Raw genomic sequence first — 15,416 nt, forward strand, 5'->3', positions numbered from 1 at the left:
TCCGGCTCCTTTATTGAGATGATTCCGTGTTTTGCTAAACCTCCTGGAGACTCTCTCCTCCATGAAAAGATAGTATATACTATGCATTTTCAACATCAAAATTATCAGAATTCGAGTAACTGATTTAGACAATGGTCAGCCTCTTTGCAGGGGTGAAACTTGCCTCATCTGCAGCCTTCAGAAGAGACTCGAGTTAGAGCAGGGATAGGGGCCAGTCTGAAGAGCAGAGGCTTTGCAATCAGGAAAGCTGATTTTAAATTATATGGCCCCCTTGCACCCCTTCACCGACTACCTGTAAACACGTTTTTTGTTGGTTTTTTTTTCACTTGTGAGGTTGTTTGAACAAAGTTTAAAAGTGCCAGGCCCACCACAGTGTGTTTCCTAATAGGAGGAGCTTCTTTTTCTTTTTCTTGCTACACCAAATGCTTGTATTATAGGACACTTTCAAGTGGTTCATTATGAAAGAGGTGCTGTGGCAGACCAAACCCTATGGTTCCCACACTCCACCACTTGTGCTGTGACCTAAATGCGGACCAGACGACTCTTGCCAGCTGACTGGCTCTGGAGACCTGCTGGCTTGGTGCAGTGAGTGCCATGTTGGGAGACCTCAACAGATCCTAATTTGGGGCAAGACTGAGGGCAGAAGGAAAGGGGGCAACAGAGGATGAGATAGTTGGATAGCATCACTGACTCAATGGACATGAGCTTGGGCAAACTCTGGAAGATAGTGAAGGACAGGGAAGCCAGGCATGCTGCAGTCCACGGGGTCACAAAGAGTCGGGCACAACTGAGCGACTGAACAACTGGTAAGGATCTAGGGGGCCCCACCATCCCACAGCCACAGGGAAAGAATTCTGTCAACAACCCAAGTGAGTTTGGAGTGATTTATACTCATCTGATGAGAATGCAACCAAGTTGACACCTGTTGCAGCCTTATGAGATCCTGAGCAAAGGACCCAGCCACACTGCACCTAGATGGAAACTGAAATCAATTTCTTGTAAGCCATTAAATTTGTGGTAATTAAACAGCAATAGATAATAATGTAGGTGCTATCATTTTTCACTACCTAACTTAGTAGCTTCACAGTAACTAGGTTAGGTGCTGGCAAAATCACCTGGACTATCCCAAAGCAAATTTAACTGTAGTATAAAAGGTTTGACTCACAGAATATACCTTGCCCAAGTAACAATCTGTTTTTAAAACTTTGATATATGGGAGTTCCCTGGTGGCCTAGTGGCTAATATTCTGGGCTTTTACTGCTATGGCCCTGGTTCAATCCCTAGGTCGGGGAACTGAAATCCCGCAAGCAGAGTGGTACAGAAAAAAAACCAAAAACCTTTGGTATTCATTATACCTCTTGGTTTCCTCATAAATCTATAAACAATTCTGTGAAATAAAGTAACGTTAAGTTTATATAAGTGTTAGTTACTCAGTCATGTCCATCTCTTTGCGACCCAATGGACCTGCCAGGCTCCTCGGTCCATAGTATTCTCCAGGCAAGAATACTGGAGTGGGTTACCATTCCCTTCATCTTCCTGACCCAGGGACTGAATCCAGGTCTCCTGCATTGCAGGCAGATTCTTTATCATCTGAACTACCAGGGAAGTCCTTAAGAGAAAGTTTGGAGACTCACAAAATCAAGTGACTCACATAGCTAATGCAGGACCAGAAATTAGAGAACAGGTCTGATCCCAATGCCAAAATCTGTCTCCAAACAATTTTTAGTCTCTCTAAAATCTCAATGGTGCTTCCCATATGTACATAGACAACAGTAATAAGAAACACTGCAGTCATTGAATCATTGGAGAACTTTTGTCCTTTATTGTTAAAATCACCTCATTGTGCACATTAGTTAAAATGTCTTTTATAGTCAGTCTCTGGCTTAATGATGGTTCAACTTAATTTTTTGACTTTATGACCGTGCAAGAGACATGCTTTCAGTAGAAATCAGGCTTGGAATTTTGATCTCTTTCTAGGCTAGCAATACACAGTAGGCTACTCTTGTGATGCACTGGCAGCAGGGAATAGCAAACCACAGCTCCCAATCAGCCACATGATCCTGAGGTAAACTACCAGTATGTTTAGCCATTCTGGCTTTCACTTTCAGTGCAACATTCAATAAATTACGTAAGACATTCAATATTTAATTAAAAATAGGCTTTGTGTTAGATCATTTTGCTAACTGTAAGCTAATGTAAATGTTCTGAGTATGTTTAAGGTAGGTTAGGCTAAGCTATAATGTATTAAACACATTTTTTAAATATTTCACTTAGCATGCAGGATCTTTCCTTGCAGCTGACTCTAGTTGCTTGTTGCACAAGGGCTCAGTGGCTCTGCAGCATGTGGGATCTTAGTTCCCAACTTGTGTGTTCCTCACTCCCTCCCCGACCTCTCCCCCTACTGCAAGGGGGATTCCTAACCATTGGACCACAGGAAGGGAAGTCACTTAAATGCATTTTTCACTTACAATGGTTTCAACTTGTGTTTATTGGGGTGTAATCCTAAGGTAAGTAGAGAAGATCTGTATTTTAAAGTCTGTATTTCTTGGTAAAGAGGACTTTTTTCCTTTATGGCTTCTTACAATACTAAGTGCTTATACTGAGTAACACCTGTGAGGGCCAAAAGTATTAGTTATTCTTACTTAAGAACACCTTTCAAACAAAGCCACAAACAGCCTCTTTTATTTTCTAATAAGACTAAATTTATTCAATACCCTAGTAAAAGTTTTGATTATAAGTATCCAACAGTATAAAAAGTACAAAACAGATTTGTAGATTTCTAATATATTAATACAAAGTGCATGACTACATACAGTACATCCTACAGGCAAAGAGAGGTGGAAGGGGGAAAGAAGACTGTGGTTGAGGTCTAGTAATAAATAAATAAATACAGAAGTAGAGATGATCCATATTATAGTATATTCTACCACCAATACTGCAGCCAAAATGTACAAAACAAAATTTCAAAATAATTCAGGAGGAAGATGATAATGGCTGGGGTTCTTGTAATACACCTCAAAGTCTGCGGGAGCACTGAGCCAACTCACTGTGTAGTCTGTGCATATGGTGGCTTGTAGTTTTTCCCAAAGGAAGAAATAGAAAACTTTAAGTTTTGATTAAGAACTATAAAACTATAGGGTGCCCATAAAAAGTGGCTCACTCTCTTGTTATGTATACTATCCAATCTTTAAAATCCAGTTTTAAAAATAAGTACTGAGTCATGTTTTACCAGGGAGGCAAACAATGCTTCCTCGTTATGAAAACAGGTGATATATTTTTCCTGTACTTTTAGAAAAGAGGCAATAGATAGTACTTTGGTTTGGGTTCAAGTAAAAGGCTTTTAATGAAGGTTTCAGAATGGAAGAGCTCCACATTTAGGATGTATCATCTAACACCTCAATGTTCAGAAAGCCTGACCAATGTTCAGAAGCCAAACCAAAACCAACCCACTCAGCATTCACACACACCTCTTTTCTTTTAGTAGAATTTTACTTTAATATAGAATGAAAAAAAACCCCAAAATCCCAAAACCCTAACAGGTTAAAACAAGTCAAACAACCATTCTACACAGATAAAACCTTCACAAAGGTCAACTGAAGTAATCCAGAGCTAAAACTGAATTGTGCAGATTTTCAGTGAAGTCACCAGTCACGTAACATAAACAAATTATTTACACGCTTGCAAGCCCTCTAAGAAACGTGCCCCAAGAAGCATTAACCTTTGTTTTTCTCGTGTGCCATCCAAACACTTGCACATTGTTATTTTTCAGATAATACAACATTTTTAATAGAGAATGTTCTCTACCAAGTGGTAATGCTTTGGTACTATTCATGTAGGATTGCTTATCCTAAAGACTTGACATTTCCCCAAGAGGAACTTTGATTCTGCTTTAAGTTTTGACTCTGCTTTTTAAGTTTCATATAAATTAAAATCTGTATCAAATACCAATATGGAGGGAGGTGACACAGGATGCAACATATACAGTCAAGTTACCTCTGCATATTTAGAAATTACTCCTTCAAGATACTCGCACCAGAGAGCTGTCTGTCCTGCTTAATATTCAGTAGTACAGGTTTGAATCACCAGAACCTTGGCAAGACCTTAATATTTCAGTTATTAACCACCACCTCTAGGGGCAAGTCCATGTTTACTGAGTTATGACAAATTTATTATAATGAAGGAAAACAAGTGTAGCCAGCCATCTTAAAAAATGCCCCAACCACTACTTCTCAAAATAGAAAGACTAAAACTACATACGTTTATCATACAACAAATCCCATCTCTGTCCCCTGAAAATTCCCCTAATTTCATTCATTAGAAGGGGATTTTTAAAAAAGACTTAAAGAGCACTTTACAGCAGCATTCAGCTTTCCTATGAAATACTCAGCATCTTAAATATTATGTACACTTCTTTTTTATCTCTTAGTAAGCTTCACTGGCTTCAGAGTTTGTGGAACTGGAGGAAAAATAACCCATTCAAAACTATTCTACAAATCCATCTTTTGGCAGAATAGCAGGTATCCAAATTAAAAATAGGAGGGTCATTTTGTTGCTTTGTTTTCCAAAATTTAAATCGTTTTTGCTCCCCTTCTACATAAAGCTTAGTCACCACTCCTGAGTGGAGATAGGCAGAGGCTCTGGCCCCTGCTCCTCTGGCTTCTCAGCAGCTGCTTTCTTATTGCTGCAGCAAGGCTTGAATAGATGTGTGTCGATGAGGACTTCCCCAAAACGGCCTTTATAGATAATGCCACAGCATATTTTCTGTCTAAAAGAAAAAATGGAGAGAGAACAAAATATATCAATAAGGCAGAATAATAATACAGAAAAAAAAAGAACAATCCACCAATCATTATATTGGTTTAATGGTGGCTCAGATGGTTAAGAACCTGCCTGCACTGTGGGAGACTTGGGTTCAATTCATGAGTCAGGAAGATCCTCTGGAGAAGGAACTGGCAACCCATTCCAGTATTCTTGCCTGGAGAATCCCATGGACAGAGGAGCCTGGCGGGCTACAGTCCATGGGGTTGCAAAGAGTTGGACAGGAATGAGCAACTAACATACACACCAAACATTATAACTAGTAGAATATGATCAAAGAAAGGTTCTACTTCCACAATCATCACATTTCTAACGAATGGTCTCCTAGAGTGACCTCAATTTGCCAGGTAATGGGAATTACCCAAGTCCCTTAAATCCCACACTGAGTAAGTGAGTGAAGGTCACTCAGTCATGTCTGACTCTTTGTGATCCCATGGACTGTGTAGTCCATGGAATTCTCTAGGCCAGAATACTGGAGTGGGTAGCCTTTCCCTTCTCCAGGGGATCTTCCCAACCCAGGGATCAAACTCAGGTCTCCCACATTGCAGGCGGATTCTTCACCAGCTGAGCCACCAGGAAAGCCCAAATCCCACACTGAATCTTAGTAAATATTAAGGGGGAGAAGGTATTCCTCAGTTTCAGAGGCTGTTCCTAAAGTTATTAACTGTTTCCTCCAAAAGTCACCACATCTTAGAGAAAAATAGCCACAATTAACAGGCTGATACAGCTGGCGGTTTTAATATTGATCAGACAAAAAATATATACACATATTATCAAATACACATAAAGGCATACAGAAATGACAACCCAGCAAATCACTCATGGATCATACACTCCAAGGAAAAAAACAATTGTTTCCTATGAAATCCCCCTGTACGTTCTTCTCAATCCCGTTCCACTCAATCTCACTCTCTCCTTAAAATTTTAGGTTTATCACTCCCCTTTTTCTTTGTATACATGTTTGCATCTCTAAACATATTGCTTGTTATCTCATATATGTAACATATAAAATAAAAATATATACAGAAATGCACATATATGGAATCATACTGTATGCTGCAATTTTTTTCCTCAACAATAACTGAGGTTCAAATATACTATACTATTAGAGTTTTTTTTCATTTTAAGTTATGTATGGTATTCCACCACGTGAATATACCATAGTTTGCAGACTCTCTTTTTTAAAACTTTTTATTCTGCATTAGGGTACAGCTGATTATCACTGCTGTGATAGTTTAGGTGAACAGTGAAAGGGCTATCCACTCTTCTTCTGATGGGACAACTTTTGCTTTTACAAACACGCTGCACATTATCAGTGCACATGTCTGAAGGCAATGTTGCTGAAATATAGGAATGGGAACATGTTTGATTTTACCTGAAAATACAAAGTATTTATCAATGTGGTTGCCTCCTCTTCCTATTTTGCTAAAGATTTTATTTTAAACCCTGAAGCAAAGTTCAAATTTATCAAATATCTTCAATACACCACTAACACGATAGGCATTTTCCCCTCTCCTTTAGGAACTGTCAAATTATGTTACTTGGCTTTCTAATGCTTAAAACAATCTCACATCCCTAGAATAAATCTAATATACTTATGATAAACTGTTTATAACATATCAAAGGTATGTTAGCCTCACAGAATGCTTGGAGCCTAGGCCTTGTTTGATCCATAATTTGGAAAATCCAGTGCAAGATCAGATTCATTTGTTTCTGGAACATTCAGTAGGACTTGTCTATCTCAGCCTGGGGTTTTTTGTGGGAAGACTTCTGACCACTGAATCCATTTTCTTCATTATGCGACTCTTCAAGTCTTGGCACAGTTTTGGTAAACTGTCTTGGTAAACAGTTTTGGTAAGCTACTAATGTATCCACTTCACCTGTATGTTCAAATTTACCGGCATAAAGTTGTTTATAATATCCTTTGACTTCTAAACCTCTGTTTGTCTAGAGTTGAATATCACTTTCTTATCCAAGAAATAAGAAATAACAAGGGTACCATCTCTTTTTCTTGATCTGTAGTAACTTGATCTCTAGTAACTTCTTCGGTCATCTTTTTCAAGAACCAACTCTTGGCTTTACTGATACTATTCATTCATATTGGTTTTCTACTCCATTTATTCCTACTTCTATCTTTAGGACTTCCTTGCTTTTATTTTTCTTTATATTGAGCTTCATTAATCTATAAACTGGATATATATAACTTCGTTTATTTTAAATCTTTGTGTTAAAAGAAAGTACTAAAAGCAACTTTTCTTCTATTTACCTCTTTAACTTCATACCACACATTTTGATTTGTGGTATTTTTCAGTTATTTTTTAGTTATACGGATGTTCTAACTTACACTTTCTTCTTGACCCAAGGGTTCTCAATTTACAAATACATAGAAGTTTTTCATCATTTTTATCTTGCTAGGTATATTTTTAAATTCTTGGTCTTTCTCTTTTTCTCTGGAGGTTTTACATTCTTATTTTTATTCTTTTAGTGGTTACACAGCTCATTAATCAAACTTTAAAGTTATTCAATATATTTATTCTCAACAGTACAAAGACATTAGGACACTTTCACTCCCATTACTTCTACTACTTTGATTTACATGCTATTGTCATGTAAGGGCTTCCCAGGTGGTGCTAGTGGTAAAGAGCCCGGCTGCCAATGCAGGAGACCTAAGAGACGTGAGTTCAACCCCTGCGTCAGGAAGATGATCTCCCGGAGAAAGGCACGGCAACCCGCTCCAGTATTCTTGCCTGGGAGAATTATCTCCCAGCTGTTATCTCTGGGGCCACTGAAGGTGTTAAATCTATGGTTTTATGGCATCCTTTGTTCATGCTGAGAACTCAGCTTGTGTGTTTGTTGTTCCTCGAAAAATAAAGTCTTTATTTTCTCACTAACTGTTTTGCCTCCCGTGTTCCACAGTTTGCATATAATGTGTCATATGGGTGAATTTTCCTCACCCATACGATAACTGCTTATTACCCTGCTTTTACTTGTTAGTCTTCCCAAATCTGTGCACTAGAAAATCCTTAACCACTTTCAATATTCTCTCTTTCCTAGTCTATTATCTCTTTTTTGACTTTGGGGTTTCTCATTCACATGGCTTTTGGCCTCTGGTTATTCCTTATTAGGGGCTTCCCAGGCTGCTAAGGGGTAAAGAATCCACCTGCCAATGCAGGGGCAGCAGGAGTCACAAGTTCGATACCTGCGTCGAGAAGATCCCCTAGAGGAGGAAATGACAGCCCACTCCAATATTTTTGCCAAGGTAATCCCATGAACAGAGGAGCCTGGCAGGCTACAGTCCATGGGGGTCACAAAGAGTCAGACATGACTGAGTGACTGAGCATGCATATATATTTCTCATTAACTTGTCTACTTGTTAATGCCATTTTTAAAGACATAATATATATATATATACTTCTAATCTTTTTACTTTTTTCAGTGGGAGAGTTGATCACATTGAATATCTACGTATACTCCATTATAGCAAATTTAGATTCCTTAACATGGTTTTTATTTTAAATCAATTTTAATAGGAAAAACACACAAAATCCAAACTCTCAGCTCCATTCTTGCCTAATCCACCTCCAACCACACATGCTACCAGCGGTTTGCCAAATGCCATGTAATTGCTAAGGAAGTGGGAAACAGTTGCCTGTAATTAAGAAGGTTTGCTGGTTAGAGAGATATTTTCTGTTGCTTTTACCTTTTCCAGTATGTGAGATCTAAAAAGGAAAACACTGGCGTTCTGTTGGAGCCAGAAGCCATCTCTGTATCTGAGCCATCATCTGACTGGTTACTGTAACAGGGAGACTGAGCTGGAGAGGCACTTGAGGTTGTACTGTGAGCATCAGAATCTGAAGTGAAGAGAAAACAAAAATGATAATTTCATTATATGCCATCGCAACTAAGCCTCAGCACAAAACACAGTGAATGAGACAGTCAAAAATGGAAAAAAATTATTTTCTATTCTACTGTATTTGTACTAAAGTGTATCTAAAAGAAAATGAGCTTCTGGTAAGACTAAGAGTAGACATACTTTCCTCTCTTCTGCTAGTAAGTACAACTAAAAACATAAGGATATAACATATAAAACAAAACTAAAGACTCCAAAAGTTGGCAACAGCTAGAGGGCTCAACACTTAAGGAAGGATGTGAAGGTGAGCACCCTAGCTTTTACGGGTTTTATTTTTGCCTTATAAATCCCAGTCTTGAAGCTGAAGAAGCCAGTAATTCAGAAAAGCCAGTGGGTACACACAGACACCCACGCACACACAACCCCAACGAAAGTCGGCTCTCTCTAGCCAGAGGACTAAGAAAGGGGCAGTCTAGCAAGACAGGAAATCTTTACAACACAATAATCACTTTACTGCAGCCGAACAGAAAAAACATGTCCCTACCCCCACCGACCCTAGCAAAGGCCAACAGGAAAGCCTAGATTTCCATCCAGTCAAGAATGTTATGAGGCCTCCCCAACACCTTCACCAGGGTGATGGCAGTGGAAGCCTACTAAAGAGTCTGGGCTTTCACTATGGCCCACCAAGAACAGGAGGACCCCAACCACGTGGGAGCCTTAATTCCCATCCCAGCCCCACTCAGCTGCAGTCAGGAGCCACTCCCACTTCAGCTATCTATAGAGGTTGGGTGGGGAACCCGACTGTAAACACCACCTGGCAGTAACAAGGCTGTGTCCCTCTCCCATTTCCCCCTCTGACCAAAAAAAAAAAAAAAGCCAGTTAAAACAGAAGGTTTAAATAAAACTCAGAGTCTCATCACACAATTTTTGAATGTCTAGGTTTCAAAAAAAAAAAAATCACATCATATCCAGAACCAGGGAAATCTCAAATAGAATGAAAAGTCAAGTATATATTAATGCCAAGATGACAGAGATGTTAGAATTATCTGACAGATTTTAAAGCAGCCATGACAAAAATGCTTCAATGAGCCTTTATAAACAAGCTTAAAATAAATGGAAACATAAACTCAATAAGCAGGTCTCAGTTTAAAAAAAAAAAAAAAAGGTATAAAGAACCAAATCCAAACTGAAAAAAATACAATAAATGACAGGGCAGTGGACAGGCTCAGAAGGGAGGGGACAGAGGAAACAGTCAGTGAATCGGAAGAAAGATCAGCAGAAATCAGCCAACCTGTACAACACCAAGAAAACAAATGAAGAGCCTTAAGTGACCTGTGTAACTACGACAAAAAATCTACGTCCAAGTGACTGCAGTCCTGAAGGAAGAGGACAAAGAAGGCACAGGTAAAAATGTACTCAAATATAATGGCGGAAAATGTGCCAAACTTGGCAAGAGACAAACCTACAGATTTAAGCTGAGCTAACGTCACACAGGATATACCCCAAGCAACCAATGCCGAAGTGAAAGTGTTAGTCACTCAGTCATGTCTGACTCTTTGCGACCCCATGGACTGTAGCCCACCAGGCTCCTCTGTCCGTGGGATTCTCCAGGCAAGAATACTGGAGTGGGGTGCCATTCCCTTCTCCAGGGATCTTCCCAAACCAGAGATCGAACCTGGGTCTCCTGCACTGCAGGCAGGTTCTTCACCGTCTTTGCCACAAAACACACTATAATTAAACTCCCGAAAACTGAAGAAAAAGAGAAAAATCTTGAAAGCATCCAAAGAAAAATGAAACCTTACCTATAAAGCAGAAACAATAGATTCTAACTTAGTAAGGAATAAAGGCAGTTAATCAGATACAAGCTACACATGATTTAGTATTTTTGCCCTCAGAAGATATCACATACATTTACAAACCAGAATATAAATCTTTTGGTTAATAGTCAGTGAGCTATAAAGCCACCCTACTGCTATTCCCAGCAACAGAAATATCAGACAGGGGCTGAGTCTACTACACACCTCACCTTTATCTGAAGACTACCCCCCTCCCAGGACAGGTGGATAGAACAATCCTCCAATTTAGAGAACCAATCAAATATTCATGAAGTATCCACTAGACAACCAACCCTGTGTCACATCCTGTATGGGGGAGAAACAAGACTAAAGAAAGCTTTTTTGAACGGCGCTCACAAGTGTTTTCTATTATCAAAATTTTACATAAAATAGCATTTAATATTAAGTATCTAAAACAAAGAAAGCACCATTGGTGTTTTTAATATGTTCATTTACTTCCCAATCTATGAATAGCTTAACTTCATGGAAAAAAACAACCAAACAAAATCCTTAAGAACAGCAGGCTTCACATAAAAAAGAACAAAATAATACCATTTGCAACAACATGGATACAACTAGAGATTATCATACTAAGTGAAATAAGTCAGACAGAGAAAGACAAATACCATACGATACCACTTATACACGGAATCTAAAATATGACACAGATGAACCTATGAAACGGAAACAGAGTCATGGACGTAGAGAAGAGACTTGTGGTTGCCAAGGCGGGGAGGTTGGCGTGGGATGAAGTGGGAGGGTGAGCTTAGCAGATGGAAGCTTTTACATTTAGAATGGATAAACAACAAGGTCCTGTTGTATAGCACAGAGAACTATATTCAATACCTATGATAAACCATAATGGTAAAAGAATATATTTTTTTTAATGTAAAAAAAAGTAGCAGGCTTTAAAGGAGTAAGGCTATGGGAATACTTAAAAGACTTTCCTAATAATTAACAGCAATAGCAGTGCTATGCTTCTGAAGAAAATACACTATCCTAGTAAGTGCTTAATATCTATGAACCATTTGAAATTGCAATTGTATTTGTCCGTTTCTAAATATAAAAGTGATAAATTTTTTATATGGCTTAATCTAATAATACCTGGGACAACAGGATACAATTAACTACACATAGAAATGCAGTTGGGGGAAAAAAAACTCTCTTCTAGAATGTAAATCTGGAAATTCTTCAAAGAACTGAAATTTTTAAAATCTTAAACATTAGGTAGGATTTGGAAATCCCATCCCCCACATGGGATAGATGGGGATGATGAGCAAAGTGATGGAAACAGAATACATCATGCACATTAAGGGAACTGACCCTTACCCTAAAGGAGACATCCAAAGACTTGCTAGGGATTTTCAATTTTATTCTACAGCAACCAGAATCATGGCAGACTTTAGGGAAAATGACCAAAAAAAAAAAAAAAAAAGCTAGCATTTCTAGAGGACTTTATTTTTCTTTGTTTTGTTTTACAAAAGCCCTTTTTACTTGCTTATCCTCATTTCTCTTGATTAGGAAACTGTGGTTTAATGTTAAGCAACACCAGGGTCATATATTTGTTCAAGAACTATAACTCAAATCCAGATCTTCAAGCCTTAGATCCAATGCCTTTCCAGTACATCACAAAAGAAAGAACATTCCAAGAAGAGGAATACATGTCAGGTACAGGCAAGATGCACAGAAGTAAATCTGTAACTAGAGGCAGAGAAACCATTTAGTGGGTGATGTATAAAAATTCAAATATCTCAAAACTGTTACATTGCACACAGCTGCAAGCAATTCACAATGCACCTAGGAAATCTTGTTTCACTGAGTCTCCAAACCCATTAATTTTCAATCTCCAACCCCTCCACAACATAGCTTTATCACAAAAATCTAAAATTACACTGGACATATTCCCTTAGGTAAGGCAAAAGTTAGGTGTCACCTTCCCTATAATTAAAGATGCTAAGAATATACATACAAACTTTCAATTTCTCTACTCCTCAAATGATAAGAAAATTACTGTTTTCTAAACGTTCACTCAAACATTTACTGAGAATAAAGGGTAGAGTCAGTTTTGTTTGCCCCTTGGTGATAGCTGGTTAAGAAAAAAAATCTATGATTAAAATATACACATATTTGATGTTGTTTAAATATTTTACTACCGATATAAAAGTTTAGCCAAAGATTAAATATATATTAATTAAATATATAATTAATTAAATTAAATGTATTTTCAAAATAACTATGGACTAGTAACACCAACAACTTACTAGTAACACCAACTTAGAGCATGGAGTTAGTAGCAGATCTGGAAAGACTTTGGGGTCCTGGGGCATAAGCTATGCTATCCAAAAGAGCAGGATGATTGTGCAAAGGGCGCAGGGTTTTGAGATTAGACAAACCCCAGGTCAAGTTCATCTCTGCTACTTACTAAGTGACGCCAGATCACGGTGAAACCACTAGCTTGTACTTCCTATCCTAATCTCTAAAACTGAAATCACTGGCATAATTGTAAAGTGCTTGGAATATACACCAAAATGTTCCAGAGATGATAGTTCTTCCTTCCTTTCCTTCTGTCTGATCAGTAAATTTAACTGTCTTTCTCCATTACTCTAAAACAAACATTGATTGATAATATTTTGTCTAACAAGGGCCTACAGATCTTTTTTTTTAGCCACACCTCATGCCCCATGCAGTGGTGTCCTAACCATCAGACCGCCAGGGAAGTCCCCATATCTTTTTTAATCCTGAAAACTCCAATATAGGTCCATCCACAATTCTGAAAATGTTCTCAAAACAAACGTTTATCTCTAACCCATTTGGCCACAAAATCTGGCCTGATCTGGGCCATAATCAGGTGGGCAAACATGACTAGTTTATTTACAGTTAGTTTATTCCACCGATGTAAATATGTCTACATTTCCCCTGCAGAAACACTACTGTGCTGGACTCAATAGTGCTGCCTCAAACCCCCGGAGGTAATAACATTATATACAGTGGATTTCCTTTTCAAAATTTAAATTACTAAATACAGAAGTACTACAACAGGTCCCCTGCCCCCAGTTACTTCCCATAAAAGTAGATGAACTTATTATTAATTTATCATTTCTTTCCCATCCTCTGACCCAACACACCAAGCCCCTTTAAACCTAAAAATCTTGAGGCTGCAATATGTGAGTTATGATTTCCAAAATTACTCTCCAGAAAACCTGGGTTTTAAGTCTTAGGTTGCCCACTAATTATTTACACTGTTTCCCCGTCTATTTCCCATGAAGTGATGGGACCGGATGCCATGATCTTCGTTTTCTGAATGTTGAGCTTTAATTAAGCCAACTTTTTCACTCTCCACTTTCACTTTCATCAAGAGGCTTTTGAGTTCCTCTTCACTTTCTGCCATAAGGGTGATGTCATCTGCATATCTGAGGTTATTGATATTTCTCCCAGCAATCTTGATTCCAGCTTGTGTTTCTTCCAGTCCAGCGTTTCTCATGATGTACTCTGCATACAAGTTAAATAAGCAGGGTGACAATATACAGCCTTGACGTACTCCTTTTCCTATTTGGAACCAGTCTGTTGTTCCATGTCCAGTTCTAACTGTTGCTTCCTGACCTGCATACAGATTTCTCAAGAGGCAGATCAGGTGGTCTGGTATTCCCATGTCTTTCAGAATTTTCCACAGTTTATTGTGATCCACACAGTCAAAGGCTTTGGCATAGTCAATAAAGCAGAAATAGATGCTTTTCTGGAACTCTCTTGCTTTTTCGATGATCCAGTGGATGCTGACAATCTGATCTCTGGTTCCTCTGCCTTTTCTAAAACCAGTCCATTCTGAGGGAGATCAGCCCTGGGATTTCTTTGGAGGGAATGATGCTGAAGCTGAAACTCCAGTACTTTGGCCACCTCATGTGAAGAGCTGACTCATTGATGAAAAGACTCTGATGCTGGGAGGGATTGGGGGCAGGAGGAGAAGGGGACGACAAAGGATGAGATGGCTGGATGGCATCACTGACTCGATGGACGTGAGTCTGAGTGAACTCCTGGAGTTGGTGATGGACAGGGAGGCCTGGCGTGCTGTGATTCATGGGGTCGCAAAGAGTCGGACACGACTGAGCGACGGAACTGAACTGAATTATTTACATACCTTTCTGCATATCTTCAGGTCTCAATCTCCTTAAGGATAAAAATCAAGTAAACAAACTTGAAACATTAATCTTCTAGAAAAGATGTCAATAAAGAGATGAGAATGGTCCAAGTGTTCTGAGTACAGTTTGAAGAAGTGGCTAATGAAAGTACTTTTAAGACATCAAAACCAAAGATAAAGTTTCAAGATTTCCTAGAAATAAAATATTTCTACCAAGTCAACATTGCTTCCCACTCTTTTTTAAAAAAGCAACAAAAGAAAACATGGTCTACATATGCCATGTGCCACCAGCAGACAGAAACAAAACATCCATTCTTAAATTCTCATGTCTCAATATCCAACTTACTGTGGCGCTTAAATTCCTTCTGCAGTTTACTGATCTGGTTACTTTTTATCCTGTTTCCAGATAGAGTTTTCACTTTCTTTGGTTTCAGTGTAGTCTTTAGACTGGGTCCTGCCCTTGCATCTACCACCTGGAAGAAAATACTGAATATTTAATACCATTTTAAAAATGACACCTCTGTATTCCCTTAGTTCAGATGAGTGCTTATTTGAAGGAGCCAAATTTGAGAACCATAGTTTTCTACTCAGTGTTTAAGAGCTCATGAGCACTTTGAATCATCACATGATATTAAAAACAGTTTATCTAGGGTTTTTTTACTTTGAAGTAGTAACAGCAAGAGTAGCTGGACAAAAAATTTATATAGGTTTTATATATGGTGAAAATGAGCCAAGGAGGTTAAGAAAAACCAGACCTTACAACAATTAACATTCCTACTGG

The 15,416-nt window shown here is 38.5% G+C and overlaps 1 protein-coding gene across 3 annotated transcripts in view; it reads right to left on the reverse strand.

Annotated features, from left to right (window-relative positions):
* Window positions 1–2,682: 2,682 nt before the first annotated feature.
* SINHCAF (SIN3-HDAC complex associated factor) overlaps window positions 2,683–15,416 on the reverse strand; it is a 29,660-nt gene continuing 16,926 nt past the window's right edge. For 2 of the 3 annotated variants that reach the window (XM_070371292.1, XM_070371290.1), the window contains exons 4-6: window positions 14,982–15,108; window positions 8,519–8,669; window positions 2,683–4,765 (exon numbers count right to left, since the gene is read on the reverse strand). In XM_070371292.1, coding sequence (XP_070227393.1) covers window positions 4,606–4,765; window positions 8,519–8,669; window positions 14,982–15,108 — 438 coding nt within the window. In that variant the 3' untranslated portion in view covers window positions 2,683–4,605. The remainder of the gene's footprint in view (window positions 4,766–8,518; window positions 8,670–14,981; window positions 15,109–15,416) is intronic. The other variant, XM_070371291.1, reaches the window with a different exon arrangement.

This window comes from Bos mutus, chromosome 5, assembly GCF_027580195.1.
Source record: "Bos mutus isolate GX-2022 chromosome 5, NWIPB_WYAK_1.1, whole genome shotgun sequence".
NCBI lineage: Eukaryota > Metazoa > Chordata > Mammalia > Artiodactyla > Bovidae > Bos > Bos mutus.